A 16593-nucleotide genomic window follows, 5' to 3' on the forward strand; every position below is an offset into this window, starting at 1 on the left:
ATATTCTTCCTTGCTGCCACCAACCAGTAAGTCTGCGTACTGGTACACAGTATTGGATTCTAGTCAGGTGAAAGGTAAACCAAACAATTAAGTTTATTAAGGTGATGATCTTACAAGCATATAAATTATTCACGGTTTCTCAGGTACTTTTGCTTAAACTTAACCTTTAGTGCTAGTTCCTCCCTTTTCCTCCCTGACTGAAGTTCCCTTTTTATTACTCTCTCAGATTCAGCACCACAGCTCACCTCACTAGCTTCTCTAACCCTCTCTCTATCTCAAATCCTCTCCACCTCACTCATCAACCACACCCTTCTGACTGACTGCTTCTCCCTGTATACCCCTGCTTCTTCCTGAAGAACTCCTATTGGCTATTCACATCCCATACAACTTAACTCTTGCTGGTCCCCTAGAGGTGAAACGCCACACTCGGGATCTCCAATGTGTTGTTATTTGTAGACCTTAGGGTCCTCCGCAGGGCATACCAGGAGAGGCGTGAGGTAAAATGAGCTCATTTTAGAAGCTGCATGCTGGGTCATGTAAACGAGCCGGACTGAAGTTGGTTGGCAGCAGCTGGGACTGAGCAATGGGAGCTCACCCTGTCATGGGGATTTGAATCGCCGACCTTCTGAATGGCGAGCCCAAGAGGCTCAATGCTTTAGACCATAGCGCGACCTGCATTGTGTTACTGACTACTGAAAAAAAAGGTCTCCAATGATACGGAAAGAATGTCAGTTTGCGATCAAATATGTATTAACAACATTTTTAAAACTCTGGAACATATACAGAGAAGAAAACAAAATCTATCGCATGTCACTGAGATTCATTTCCATGGAAAGATGTGCCACAACATAATTCTAAATTAATAAATATGAACCTAAGGTATGCAAGCTTCTATAAGTCAGTGAAAAGAAATTTATCTTTATTATGTTGTATTATCCTGTTATGTAGAACCCAGAACATCCTTAATTGCATTATTTATATTTTTCCTTGTTCAAAATCAATATGCCACAGCTTTCAGTATTCAGTGAAAGAAACTAAGAAAAACAGAAAGAGATAAAGAAAGAGCAACTCCTTACGCAAGCTCTTCGGGCAATGCCTGTGGGGGTTCTTTGGTGAAAGCGAATGCATTGGAAACAATGAAGCTGTGAGAAGCTATGCCAACAAGGATGAGTCACAAGGACTGCTTATCCCCAAATGAACTGACCCAGACCAAGGACTGCTTATCCCCAAATGAACTGACCCAGACTGCTTATCCCCAAATGAACTGACTCATAACCTGAGGCCCTTCTTCCTGTGCCTGCTCAACAAGAGGTCAAGAGGGTGGCAAAATGAGAACAGGCCTTTTCTGCAGTGGAGAAAAGCCCCTGATTGTGGAGTGCTCTCCCCAGGGAGGCTCGCATGGTACCGTCATGATATATATTTAGGAACCAGGCAAAATCTTTCCTATATAACCAAGCCTTTGGTCTCTATAACATGTTTACTTTGTAATAGGTCATGCACATTTATTGTTTGGCTAAATTCTCTTAGAGTATACAAGTTGCACAGCTCTCATCAAGATGTGTTATAGGCTCATGGGTTTCAAGATGACTTGCTCTAAATAATTCAGGTTTATGGTCACATGTATGTACATAATGAGATCTAGCTACAGAGTGCAATGATTTTTTTTTTAAGAAGAGAGAGTATGTATACATGTTTAAAAGAAAGAGAGGTCCAAAGAAAATTGAGATAGAACAGATTTAACAAGAGAATAATTCATAAGCAACCAAACAACCAAATAACCATTGGTTATGCAGACTAGAGCAAAACATACCCACACATTCATTCAGCTTTTCGTCTTATAAGCTGTTCCTTATCATTCAGTTCAGGCCTTAAAACAATGATATAACATTTAGGGGAAAAGATGCACCCCAGCACCCCAGCACCGGAGGCTAAGATAGAAAAGATCTCCACAGCTACCATGTACTTCCCCTTTGTGCTCAGGTAGGATGGAATAAAGGATAACCAAACACTGCAAAAGACCAACATGCTGAAAGTGATGAACTTGGCTTCATTGAAACTGTCAGGCAACTTCCTGGCAAGGAAAGCCACAGTGAAACTGGCAATAGCCAGAAAACCCATGTAGCCCAAGACACAGTAAAACATAGTTACAGAACCCTCATTGCATTCTAGAACAATTTCTACATAAGTTGAGTGCTTATCGACATCTGGGAATGGGGGAGAAAAGGCCAACCACATAATACAAATGGTTGCTTGAATAAAGGAACAGGAAAAGACAATGGAGTTGGCCAGCCTCTTCCCCACCCATTTCCTCATCCTGGATCCTGGTTTGGTGGCCATGAAAGCCAGAATCACTGTGATAGTTTTTGCCAGCACACAAGAAACAGCCACTGAGAAGATGATGCCAAAAACAGTTTGTCGCAGAAGACATGTCACCTTCTGAGGCTGTCCAATGAATAGCAATGCACAAAGGAAGCAGAGCAGGAGGGAGAGGAGGAGCATGTAGGTGAGATCCCGGTTGTTGGCTTTGACAATGGGAGTCTTGTGGTACTTCAGAAATGTCCCTAGCACCAAAGCTGTGATGGTTGAAGAGGAAAGAGAAAAACAGGCTAAACTGATCCCCAAAGGTTCTTCATAAGACAAGAAGCTTACTTCCTTCAGAATACATAAATCCTGTATTTTGTTGGGATAATATTCATCTGGACATTTAAAACAGTCATTCATATCTGAAGAGGAAGCAAAGAGTTATGAGGTTTATATTGGTGTGCCAAACAATAAAATAAATGTTAATCTCATAGATTAAGGTTATGTAATCCTGTCATCCCAAGCAATGATTTTCCTATGAGAATTTATCTATGAGATTTGGGCATTTTTGAATATATACAACAAAACCTCAAATATAGTGCTTTACCAAGGACAATGTTACACCAGGTCCTGATTTTCCTCTGCCAAGGCCTTTTATCATGAATGTTCAAGACATTTCATTAAAGCGTTCTGCTGGTTTTTTTTTCTTTACTCTTTATGCTTTGATTTAAAAATTCTTAATCAAAGGTGAATTAAAATGTAAACTTTCTTCTCAATGAATACATTGTGTTTTCTTCTCATTCCACACTCCTCTCTCTCTCTCTCTCCCTCCAGCTTTTGGAGAAGGAGAAAAGGACAGAGGTTGAAGAAGGATGAAGGCCGCTCCCTGAAAGGCCCTTTCCACCTGCCCTAGGGGGCGGGGTCCAGACTCACCCAGCCCTACTATGTTAAATATGTATTCTTCAGTTGACCTCCTTTGTAATGTTTTCTTTGAAATCTTTAATATAATATTTTAGTTTTCTGTTATGTTTCTTTGACTGCATACTCTATATTTTACTTTCTTCAAAATGTTTTATTTATGTTTTATTGATTTAATAAGTTGTAAACCACTTCAAGATTTTTCTTAAAAATATAAAGTGGTATAGAAAAAAAATAAGAAAGAGACCTCTGTGTATAGAGCGGTATATAAATTCAAAAAAATAAATTAATAAAGAATAATAATAATAAATTAAAAGGCCCGTAAGTGAAGAAGTGCCCTTTCACCAACCTTTGGACCACGTGGGAAACTCAACAAACCTGCTGCTCCTGGAACTGGATGTGCAGCTGAATGGGACACAACTGTAGACAGCCTGAGGTAGTACCACGCCCTCATTCCTTGTTATCAGGAACTCTTCTCATTGCAAGGCTTTTGTGGTTGAGCTGAGAGTTTGTTTAGACCCTAGGTAAGAACCCAGAGACTGGAAGGCAGTCATACCTTGGTTTGCGACCACCTCCGTTTGTGACCGCTTCCGTTTCTGACCACCGTGGAACCCGAAGTGTTTTACATACGGGTTCCGTGACACTCAGATGTGCAGAAGCGATCTGTGCAGCGCGCGCATGTGCAGAAGTGATCTGCACAGCACATGTGTGTGCAGAAGTGCTCTATCGGTGCTTCGCGGACGCGCAGAAGTGTGCATCGGGGAACGACCGATTTGGGGAGCAACCGGGGAACGACCGATTTGGGAAGGAACAGATTGCGGTTGCAAACCAAGGTATGACTGTATGTCAGAAGGAAAATGTCTCTCTCTCTCTCTCTCTCTCTCTCTCTCTCTCGTATAAATGTAACATTTTTATATGCAACTGTGTATCTTATATAAAAAAAGTTTCCAGAAGCCAAACCCCTTGTTCTCCTATTATGAGAAAACAGGATAGGGGAAGCAGAATATGTAACACAGACGGCATAAGCTTCCAAACCTATCTCAACTTCGCTATTGTTGAACCAATAAACAATTAGTCACACTGCAGTTGTGGACATGAATGAGACTTCAAGGAGGAGATTGCTTATAATCACAGAAACTCATACAAGGATGACAGGTAAAACCCACTCCTCTTTTTGCCTCTTCTGAGGTCCTGGGATGAAGTTGACGCAAAGAGGCCATGGGCCGATCAGGTCACATTTGACACAAGGGCAATTTTTTCCACCAAGAAAACCAGATTGGATTTTTGCATCTTCAACAAGGCCCTCTGCATCACTCGGATTTAGCATCCCCCCCATTTTTTTTAAAGAATAAAACCGTAACCATATTGTACACACATATTTATGCCTATTCTTATTCCTCTGAATTACTGGCCATCTGCTTCCTATTTCTGTATGTGATATTGCTTACCTATCTGGTCTGAAACCTTCCCTTCTGGACAGGGAGTGCAATCGTAGCAGCAAAATGGCTCCCCCTCCTTCATTTTCTTGCTTGAACCAGGACTGCAACTCTCACTGCACACAGAAATAGGCCTTGCCTAATCCATGAAACAAAGGAAAATATAGAGCTGGAAATCTTTATGGTTCCAGTAGAGGAGGCTCCTGTTACTGGAAAACTGGGCAGAGACCTGACAGGAATCCAACTCCCTCCCCAATCACCAAGGATGGCTCAGGCTTTCTCCTATTACCCACAAGCATATTAATACATTTTCTGCAACTGAGATGTTTTCTAGAGGTTTGGGTCCATCGTCCAGTCATAAAAACCACTAGCAGCAGATTCCAACCTGGTCTGCAGAGAGGGAAGACACTTAAAGAAAGGAAAGTCCTTAAACTATGACAGGCATAGCAATTGTCCATTCCTTTTATTCCCTTAGAAGCTAAAGCAGGAGAAGCCTCAAAGGCACACAAACAAACAAAAAAGCAGTTGCATGGCAGGCTTTTGACTGCCCACCATAAGCAAATAAGGACAATGTGTTCTTCAGATGATTGCTGCTCTTTGCAAATTTGCATAGATCATCCCATCCCTAGCTTGTGTTTGTGTCTGAGAGAAGAGAGAGAGAAATAGAGAGAAACAGGGGGGGGGGGGGAGAGAAAGATTTTATTTCTTTTTCTTAACCAAAAGGTACAGGACAGGAAAATTCTAAATGGGTTTCTTGTTTGAAGAGGAAAGAAGTAAAAAGAAATGCTTATAGTTGCATTTTTAAATTGGCCATTAGTGAGGTGGTAGAGTTAGTGTGCTAAAAAGTGAAGTTCTGGTTTGATAAAGGCAAGCAAGAAATAAAGTTTTCCACTTGGTGAAAACTTTGGGAACAAAAGAGGAGATTCTACCTGGTTTTCTCACTTCCTTCATTTTCACAGAGCTGGTTTCAACCACACTGCCGAAGATTATTTCATAAATAAAATGAATAAAGGTTACATATACAGTGGTACCTCAGGTTATTAACTTAATTCATTCTGGAGGTCCGTTTTTAACCCGAAACTGTTCTTAACCTGAAGTGTGCTTTCACTAATGGGGCCTCCCACTGACGCCGCAACACCGGCACACAATTTCCGTTCTCATCCTGGGGCAAAGTTTGTAACCCGAGGTACTACTACTGGGTTAGTGGAGTTTGTAACCCAAAGCATTTATAACCCAAGGTACCACTGTACTTTGGTCCTATTGGTGGAATTTTGAATGTTTCGAATGAAAACAATCATAAGTGATATTCAAAGATGGAGTGCTCTGGGCTGACTCAATGAAATAAACGTGCATGACTAACTTTGGACTGAACCTCAACATCAAAAAACCCAAGATCATGGCCACTGGTCCCATCACCTCCTGGCAAATAAAAGGGGAAGAAATGGAGGCAGTATGAGATTTTACTTTCTTGGGCTCCTTGATCACTGCAGATGGTGACAGCAGTCACAAAATTAAAAGATGCCTGGTTCTTGGGAGAAAAGCAATGACAAACCTAGACAGCATCTTAAAAAGCAGAGACATCATCTTGCCGACAAAGGTCCATATAGTTAAAGCTATGGTTTTCCCAGTAGTGAGAGCTGGACCATAAAGAAGGCTGATCGCCGAAGAATTGATGCTTTTGAATTATGGTGCTGGAGGAGACTCTTGAGAGTCCCATGGACTGCAAGAAGATCAAACCTATCCATTCTTAAGGAAATCAGCCCTGAGTGCTCACTGGAAGGACAGATCCTGAAGCTGAGGCTACAATACTTTGGCCACCTCATGAGAAGAGAAGACTCCCTGGAAAACACCCTGATGCTGGGAAAGATGGAGGGCACAAGGAGAAGGGGACGACAGAGGATGTGATGGTTGGACAGTGTTCTCGAAGCTATGAATATGAGTTTGACCAAACTGTGGGAGGCAGTGGAAGACAGGAGTGCCTGACGTGCTCTGGTGCATGGGGTCACGGAGAGTCGGACACAACTAAACGACTAAAGAACAAAAACAACAACTTTGGATCTCAACCAAAGATCATCATTTGACATCAATGTTCTTTCCAAACTGGAAGTCTCCCTACCTTGTTAAACCGCCTTTGCCATGTTATAGCATCCTCATGAATGGTGAAAACCTGATGTGAAGAAGTCTGGGGATCCATCCTCCCAACTTTACTTTTATGAAAGGATTGGTTTAAGGAAGCAATCCAGTTAATAACATCCAACCCAACTTTCAACTCCCCATTCTGGTTAAAGGAAACCTCCTCTCCAGCACTATTATTAAATAATACACCTCTGAGGAAATGATGGAACTAGATTTTAAAAAGGAAATGAGAAGAAGAGGATGTGCATCAGTGTTACAAATATATTCAGTGTCAACGGTAGCACAGAAGAACAAGCAAGCAAACAAAAATCAAGGAGATAATATATTAAATGAGTCATGGACTATTTCGGCACCCATTATATGGGGCGCTACTGCAAGAGAAAATTAGCTTCATTACCTGCCATGGCTGTTGATTTTGAAATGACAACTGCCCTTGGTCCTTTAACATTCTTGATTTGAGTCTCCATGAGAACATGTCCTGAACAGCATGTGCCATGGCATAAACAGCCATGTAGATACTGTAGCTGTGGCCAATCATGTTCATTTCGAAGAAAGGCCCAGGAAGAGTCCTAACATTCTCATCTCCAGTGCAGATATCCCCATCCACATCTTCTGCACCTGCACTTGGGAATGAGCAGGCAAAGGCTTGCTGCCAGAAGTCCTTGATGAAATAATCTTCTTTTGATGTGGCAGGTTTTCTGCTGGCAGTAAATTGCTGAAATCCTGATATATCATTGGAGTGAATTGCGAAGGACAGAGCCCCATGGATTATTTCGTTATCCCAAGTCCTTTGATAAACGAGAGAAGTCAGCTCCACTTGGGCTGTCATTATCAACACTGTACCTTTTGGCTTAATATTCACATGTTCTTGCTCAGATAAATATGGAAGCCATCTCAGAAATATCATTGCATAAGATTCTCCATAGAGGACTATCACATTTGCTTTGCTACTCATTACTTTATCATATATTTTTGCACCCTGCTGTAATAAGTCTTTAAGATCAGTGACTAGAGATAATTTGGAAACTCTTTCTATAAAGGCAAAACAAATGCCACTAGAAGAAAACATTGGAACCACAGTTTGCACAAATCTTTCTCCGTTCTCAAGATCCATAGTAAGGAGTCCAACCCATGTCCACCTGAAATGCAGAAGTAAGAAGAGAATCCCCTCATACTGAAGGGCTTCCTGTGGGACCATTTGGTAGAACGAAAGGCCTGGAGTCTTATCCTTCATGACTGGAGCAGGGCTATATATGAGCTAAAAGGGATTTCAGAAAAAGAAAGAAAGAACAGGAATGGTTTTATGGATATATTCAGTCATTTTTATTCAACGTTTCAAGTTACCTTGTGAGGAAGGACCGTGTTGCTCCATTATTCAACACAAGATGCAGAAAATAATAGTACTGAAATACTTCTTGAGTCTTATGTGTTACTATAGCCAATTAGGCGTACGCCCCAAATAAAACAAGATTGGGGGCTCTCGACTGTCACTATAAGAAAGAGGAAGAAGGGTACCATGTTTCCAAGAAAAGCAGTGTCCTAATGTATTTAAACCCTGGACACTCTTCATTGCTGTATCTTTCTTTTTCAGTCAAAACACACTTCCCAGCTTTTCTTATAACATGGACTTGTACTCCCGGCATAAAGGTACACAGACACCCTTCTGCTCACATTTTGCATGCCCATGTTGATCCTATACTATGGCACCACAAATCCTTAGCAAATGCAAAATCCCTTCATAAAGACATCAATACACCCTTCTGCCTGCATTCCTGTGAACAAAATGTGGGCATTAACATCAACTTTATGTAGTACAGTCTAGTAGATACTCAGTACCATTTGTGGTTAATTTTAGCATAGTCCAAAGAATACTCATCAAAATGTTCCTTCAATGAGATTTATGTTCCACAACTTTTCACTCCATTTCTAAGAAGAACAATCCAAAAGCTGCCATTTTCAATTCCCATTCCATCGCCATCATTTCAATCTCTTCGGACTAAATTTGTGAGGCAATGATATTTACATCCCTGAGACTTTTTTACATTTCCCCGCAAAAGATTGGTGACTGAATGGGAAACAACCTGCATCATTAGCCCCTCTTCAAATTAAAAGTATTTATTTGCCCCCCCAATTGTATCAATAAATTCAAAACTGCATCCCCTATAGAAGAGTCTTGCTGAGGTATTTAAGCTTATGCTTTATTCACCACACCAGTTCAAATATTGTGGCCCACTCGCTGAACCAGAGAGTGAAATGCAGTCATACCTTGGTTTAAGTACACCTCGGTTTGAGTATTTTCAGTTTAAGTACTCTGCGGACCTGTCTGGAATGGATTAATCCACTTTTCATTACTTTCAATGGGAAAGTTCTCTTCAGGTTAAGTATGCTTCAGGTTAAGTATGGACTTCCAGAACCAATTACACTCATACCTCGGGTTAAGTACACTTCAAGTTAAGTACAGACTTCTGGAACCAATTGTGTTTGTAAACCGAGGTACCACTGTATGGCAGGCAATGGAATCATGGAAGGAAAACAACAACCTTAAATCCATGGTGCTCAGCACAGAGATGGATAAAGTATACCTGTGGAATTTTATAGATATCCAAGACGGTTGCAGCATGAAGAGAGGTTAGGGGGTCCAGTCCCCCAATGACTGCTATCAAATGATGATGGATGTCACATTTGTAGTTGGGGACCAATCTGTCTGGGCTGGACGTTAGCAGCATTGTAGCATGATAGGTCCCTTTTGCAATGAAATAGCTGTCAAATATGTGGAAGCCCAAGGTGGTATTGGGTAAGATCTGAGGGTTGTCATTGATCTCCTTCACTGCAAATGCCAAGGCCAGGATGTGCTGGTAATTCTTAGTCACCACGCTGAAATGAGAATTACATTTTGTACTAAAAAGATATCTCTCATTTTATAAATCACTATTATTGCCTTCTCATCATTGTTTGCATTATGAAATAGTACAGTATTTTAAGCCACATTTGTGGATGCAGTCCAGGGTGGTGTAGAAAATTGTGTGGTTGTTTTGTTTTTTAGTAAACATTATAAGAAGCCTGGAACATATAAAGGAAGAAAACGAAATCCATATGACTGTGATCTTTTTCCATGATAAGATTGACAACAACAGATTTCAAAATTAATAGATATGAAACTATGCTATGCAAGCCTAGTCAGTGAAAGAAATTTATCTTTATTATGTTCGCTTATCTTGTTATGGGGAACCTGGAACATCCTTAATTGCAATATTTATACTTTCCTATGTTGAAAAATCAGGATTCCACAGCTTTCAGTATTCAGAGAAAGAAGCTAAGAAAAACAGAAAGAGATAAAGAAAGAGCAACTCCTTACGCAAGCTCTTCGGGCAATGCCTGTGGGGGTTCTTTAGTGAAGGCTAATGCATTGGAAATGATGAAGCTGTGAGAAGCTATGCCACCAAGGATGAGGTCTCCTGACTGGTGATACTTGTGAAGTGGAGGGTGTGGCTCATGGATATGACACTTCACAATGTGAGTCTTGCATGTCATTTCAGGAAGCAGTGCCAGCAGCAAAATAACAAAAGTTGCCATCCTGAGTGGGAAAGCAAATCTTCACTTGAGAAACATGACATTCTATGCACAGAAAACTCCCTTATTTCAATGTCAGCAGTTGCAGAGGCTGATTTAAATGTTTATTCAGTTTTTAAATAGACCAGAACTCTGAAGTATAAACACCACTAATCTCTAATGGTAGTTATAAATTCTAGTGTGTAGATTTTATAAATAACAACTTTCAATCCCCCCCGTTTGAATTTCACAGGGGGTTCAGCATGCAATGTAATTAATTATAGTCATTGCTATAATGACAGAGGGAAATAATTACAAAGTCATGTTTGGGGTTCCTCTGTGAAATTGCAGAAGGAAACTTGTTTGTTACATCTGAAGATTCCCCTCGGCATCCACCTACCTGAGTGTCAAAGGATGCTTTGGCTTGGATGAGAAAGACAGGAATGCTTTAGATGTATAACATCATAGTTTGGAGTTAATGTACACTGAAACATGTACACTCAAACCTCTGTTTACGTAACCCTCTGGTTACATAAACTTCAGGATGCACACACGGCAAACCCGGAAGTATTTTACCGGCTTTCGCTGCGTGCGCATGCGCAAAAGCAGTACTCAGGTTATGGAAACCTCGGGATCCAACCAGACCTCCGGAATGGATCCCGTCCGCAACTGGAGGTACCACTGTATTAGGAGATTCGGGTAGCTAACCGTGTTGGTCTGACACTGTTGAAATAAAAATAAAATAAAATAAATTGTCCACTAGCACCTTATAGACCAACTATGTTTGTTCTGGTATAAGCTTATACGAGAACAAACTTAGTTGGTCTATAAGGTACTACCCGACATATTCTTATTCCTATTCTTATGTATTAGGAGCACTGTGCTGAAGATTTGTTTTTTAAAAAACAGAAACAACATGTACCAAGCTTTAGTCTTACAATACATTACATATATATAGTACAACTCTTAAACTAAATTGAAATTTCAATCATGTACACAAACAAAAAGAAGAAGAAAAAACCATATACTCATCTTTTCTTACATAATTATGAACCTTAAGCTGTATTTATGCTACTTTTTATGCAGATATCAACAAAGATTATTAACAAAGATTATCAACAAAAATATCATAAAGACTTTGGATTTCCTGTCAATTCCTGTTGTATGATTTTATTCTAATAGTGAATGTACCTACCATTATTAATCTATTCTTTATATATTCTCTAATACATTCTTACAGCAATTTGTACCATTGCTCTTATTTCACATATCGTTCTTTATCCAAGGTCAATCAAATGCTGCCATAGATGAAAAACCTCTGGTATACTTTTGTACATATCTCTTATATTTATCCCATTTTTGTGCAAATTCTTGTCTTGAACTTAGGCTGTTGGTCAATTGTGCCATTTCCACATATTCTTGTAACTTATTCTGCCAATCCATTATAGTCAGAACATTTTCCTCTTTCCAGTTCTTTGCTACTAGTGTTTGGGCTGCTGCTGTAGCATATAGAAATATTTTTCTTAATTTTTTTGGGATATCTTTACCAACAATGTTTAACAAGAACACTTCTGGCTTTTTAAAGAAATGTTATTCCAAAGATTTTTTCCAGCTCATCATAGACAAAGCCCAAACACTCTCCCATTTTTCTACATGTCCACCACATGTGGTACATGTCTCCATTATGTTCCCCACACCTCCAGCAGTTACTTGCAATATTTTTATAGATCTTGGAAAGCCTTGATGGGGTAAGATACCATCTATACTGCATCTTTAACATGTTCTCTTTAATATTGTAGCACACCGTAAAATGAATAGTTGTTTTCCAAAGATTTTCTCATTGCATAGACAGGCGGAGTCCCCCTAAGGCGACTCCCGAGTGGAATAATGACTCAAGACAACATGCTATGGGATTAAAGTTGCAGTGGAAATTGGAGTTCTTGGAAGAGTCCAGAAATAAATGATAAATTACAAGAACTCAGGCCAAAGAAGGATGATTTCAAAAGAGTATCTTCACAGAGTTTTAATAAGGATAAATTCCAGTAAACATCAACATCAGGACAAGGCCCTGTTTCAATTATTCTTCATCAGCTGGAATGTAGAAAGTAAAATAAACCTTAGAATAGTTCTCCTTGTAATGAAAAATCATTGAACTCTCTAAACATAAGTTTTACCATATATAGAGGACAGAGATTGTATTTAAATGAACATAACTTTCATAATTTTCTAAAGACAAAGATATAATAACTTTCATAATTTTCTAAAGACAAAGATATAATACTTGTAATAAACAAAAGTAGCTTACCACAGTTTTACAGGTCAAAGTGTACCAAATGTGTTTGCCTTACTAGCTCAAATTGTTTGCTGCACTTAAATGGTAGAGGAAACGAGGTTATAACAGAATTAAAGAGACAGTATTACATCTAGGCATACTAAGAGTGTTAAAATAATTTAAAGGCATAGGGTCATAGTTAAGTTCACTGTTGTTTCAAAATGCAAAGATGATTATAGAAATGATGTGAAGTCTAGACTGTTGTTCAAGCCCCCTGGATGTAATGTGTTGAAGAGATGGATAAATTTGGATTCCTGTTGGAGAAGGAGTCTGTCATTGTTCATACTTTGAAAGCGGGTTTGCGGCAATGTCCAAATTACAAAGAATGAGAAGTCATCCTCTGTGTGTTTAAATCGAGTATAATGTTCAACTAATGGCGCCTCCAAAATGTGATTACGGATTCTGGAGCGGTGCTCGCTTATTCTAAGTTTGATGGGCCTAGAGCATTTTCCAATGTACATTTTTTGGCAAGGGCAAATCCATGCATACATACAGTTTTTTGTGTTACAGTTGCTGAAATGTTTGATGGTGAACTTAAACTTAGAGTGTTGATCAGAAAACTCCTTTACCTGTAAAGAATATTTGCATACATTGCATCTTCCACACTTGAAGTGACCTAAGGGAAAATCTTCTCTCATTGTGGTTTTTGGGAGTATATCTGATTTCACCAAGAGATCTTTGAACGATTGTGTTTTTTTGAGTCCGAAGAGAGGTGGCTTTTGACATCCAGGAATGTTGGAAAGTAAATGCCAGTGTTTGTAGATAATGGCTTTAATCGCCGGTGTACGAGATGTATACTGCAGAGTGGAAGTGATACGACTATTATTCACCTTGTCTGGGCGTGGTTTGAATAAATCTTGCCTATTTATCTTTTCCGTTCTTCTTAGTGCTTCACTTAGTCTTTTCTGTGAGTATCCCCGTTGGACAAGGGAAGCAGTCATCTTCCTTGCAGAAATGTCAAAGTCTTGGTGTAATGAAGAGTTTCTTTTCAATCTTAGAAATTGGCCGTACGGAAGATTCTTAAGTAAATGAGGTGGGTGGAAAGAAAATGCATGAAGCATGGTGTTGCGGTCTGTGGGTTTGTGAAAGACAGTACTTTGAGAAGTTGATGGTTGTCTCGAAATACTGTGGTATCTAAGAAGTTGACTTGTACATCATGAATGTTGCTCGATAGGCGAATATGAGAATCGCAGGTGTTAATTCATTGTACAAAGTTCCCAGCCAAATGGCGGTCTTTCAGAATCATAAAAAGATCATCAATATAACGGTAATATTGGAGAATATGTGATTTAAATCTATCATGTATATGTTGGCGATGGAAGGTGCGCACGCCGAGCCCATAGCCACCCCTTTCACCTGTAGATAAAACTGATCCAGATGTCTGAAGTAATTGTGATCCAGAATGACATCAAGTATATCAATGAGAAAATGAGTGGGGGGCTCTTTCACAGTTCTTGAATCCAAAAGTTCCTTAATGATCTGTCTAACTTCAGGAAGGGGGAAATTTGTGTAGAGGGATTCTACGTCCAGAGTAAGTAAGCATGCTGATGCTGGTATCACTTTGTTTTCAATAGTTTTGATGAATGTCTTTGTGTCCTTAATGTAGGACAAGGTATCGATTGCAAAGGGGTGAAGGAATTGTTCAATATATTTACATAGTGGTTCCAGTAATGACCAGACACAATAGGTCTGCCCGGTGGTTTTTCTAAGGATTTATGGATCTTAGGCAGTATGTAGAAAACTGGAGTGCGCGGGAAAGGATTGAGTAAAATTTTTGCAGTTTTTGAATCAATATAATGCAACATGATGGCTTCGGATAAAACCATATGTATTATCCGTGAGATATCCTCCGTTGGATCCTTATTTAGAAGTTTGTAGAAAGAGGTATTGCATAGTTGTCTGTCAATTTCATTTAGGTAATCATAAGAGTTAAGGATCACTATTGCACCTCCTTTGTCAGCGGGTTTAATGACGATATTGGAGTCATTAGCTAGATTGTGTATTAGTTGTTGTTCATAGGTTGTGATGTTCTTTTGAAGTTTGGGTGGTCTTTGTTTTTCCATTTTCGTAATGTCCTCCAGTATAAGCTGATAAAATACGTTCAAACGTGCATTCTCCACAGGTGGAACAAAGGTAGAGCGGGAGCTGAGTTGTTGCTTTTGAAGGGGAGTGTCGCCAAAGAAACATCTCAATTTGATGAGTCAAATCAATTTAAATAAATCCACTCGGGTTTGAAATGAATCATATTTAGGAGTGGGGACAAAACTGAGGCCTTTATTTAATATTCTTTCTTCATCAGCGCTCAGAGTCCGGTCAGAAAGATTAACGACTAGGGACGTTTCCGGAATCGGCGGCGGGAGGGAAAATCCTGCGGACGGGATTGAGTTAATGAATGCGATCTCAGGGAGTATTGTCAGGGTCGAGTCCAGGTATGTGTCATGGTTTGTGAGTCGCTGTAATCTGAAAATTCCGTGCTACTGGACGAAGAAAAGGTTAACATGCAAAAGAAGGCTTAACTGAGGGAGGGCAGGATGGGAGAAACTCTGGAGCCAACTGACGCTTCACAGGTAAAAGGTAAAGGGACCCCTGACCATTAGGTCCAGTCATGACTGACTCTGGGGTTGCACACTCATCTCACATTATTGGCCAAGGGAGCCGGCGTATAGCTTCCAGGTCATGTGGCCAGCATGACTAAGCCACTTCTGGCGAACCAGAGCAGCACACGGAAATGCTGTTTACCTTCCCGCTGTAGTGGTTCCTATTTATCTACTTGCATTTTGGCGTGCTTTCGAACTGCTACGTTAGAGTCACCAAACTTTGTGAGGGCAGGGCAGTCCCTCTGCCTAACTGGCCAATCCCCTGGCAATACCTACCCAGGCAGGATTGGGCGATTGGCTGAGCTAAGTGGCGACCTCAAGGTATCCCTCCTGGGGAGGGCAAAGCCAGCCCGTACTACCAGGAGCCACACTGGGATCCGGGGACTGTGCGCGACCACACAAAAGGCATGTGGGGAGCGCCTTTCTGCTAGCATTATCAGGTGACCAATATCTTGTGCCCATCTAATCATAACTGCCTTGACCTCTTCCTCCTTGACTTCCCAGTCAAGGAGGAGTCGGTACATTCTTGAGATTGTCTTAACTTTATTATTTAGTGATTCCTTTTCAAATTTTGAGGGCTCATTGTCAAATCCGTTCCTTTTTGTCCCGTTTATATGTCTCATAAATTTGATGGTATTCCAGACAACCTGAAAGCTGATATTTATTTTCCTCGTATTTTCTAAATTTAAATTGGCCATCCTCCTCTATCAATAATGAATTATATGTTAGCCAGGTTCCTTTCATGTTCTTTCTTTTGACAGCCTTTGCCTCTATTGGCGATATCCTGTTGGTGAGTGAGTGTCTCATGGAGAATGAAGGACACGCATCTGAAGTCAACCTGCAGTGAACTGGAAGTCCTAACTGTGGTTACTTATACTAACTTGCTCTCAAAACTGTAAAATGGTGACAGCAGCTGCCTCACCCTGCCTCACAGGTCGGTGGCCATCTTGAATCTCTCTGTGCTGAAGATTTAAAGACTACTTAAAAGCACATACTGCAGGTTGTGGGGAGGGAGGCATTTTCTAAATAGGGAATGTGGCGGAAATGTGGTGGGAAGAATTATCAATGAAGTTGGAGGGGAGAGCGAGTCCTTTTCTTTTAGAAGAGCAAAGCCTAATTGGCAACAACCAAGCTGCTGAGTCCTTTCAATCTGTAGCCTCAAATACCTCCTTTGCCACTTTTCTTGTCTTGCTTCTGAATGCCGGAGAAAGAACCCCTTAGCCTTTGGGAAGAAAGAGAGGGACTGATGCAGGGTCCCAAGAAGGTTGCCCATGCCTGCAGCTTCACAAGGGTTTTGCTTGTTCCCGCTATTACATTACTGTCC

The 16593-nt window shown here is 40.4% G+C and overlaps 1 protein-coding gene across 1 annotated transcript; it reads right to left on the reverse strand.

The window, feature by feature from the left end:
* Positions 1-1818: 1818 nt before the first annotated feature.
* Positions 1819-4782, reverse strand: LOC118095432 (vomeronasal type-2 receptor 26-like). The gene is made up of 2 exons (XM_035136681.2): positions 4668-4782; positions 1819-2723 (listed from the first exon to the last, which is right to left on the reverse strand). Exons 1-2 carry the CDS (start codon positions 4738-4740, stop codon positions 1819-1821), a joined length of 978 nt encoding a protein of 325 aa, XP_034992572.2. The 5' UTR covers positions 4741-4782.
* Positions 4783-16593: the final 11811 nt, after the last annotated feature.

Source organism: Zootoca vivipara, chromosome 13 (genome assembly GCF_963506605.1).
Source record: "Zootoca vivipara chromosome 13, rZooViv1.1, whole genome shotgun sequence".
NCBI lineage: Eukaryota > Metazoa > Chordata > Lepidosauria > Squamata > Lacertidae > Zootoca > Zootoca vivipara.

Bases quoted from the DNA above. Each gene is read 5' to 3' on its own strand.
- LOC118095432 (XM_035136681.2), bottom strand. From the start codon at position 4,740: ATGAAGGAGGGGGAGCCATTTTGCTGCTACGATTGCACTCCCTGTCCA. The intron at 2,724-4,667 runs GTAAGCAATATC...CTTCCTCTTCAG, and splicing joins GAAGGTTTCAGACCAGATAG to ATATGAATGACTGTTTTAAA.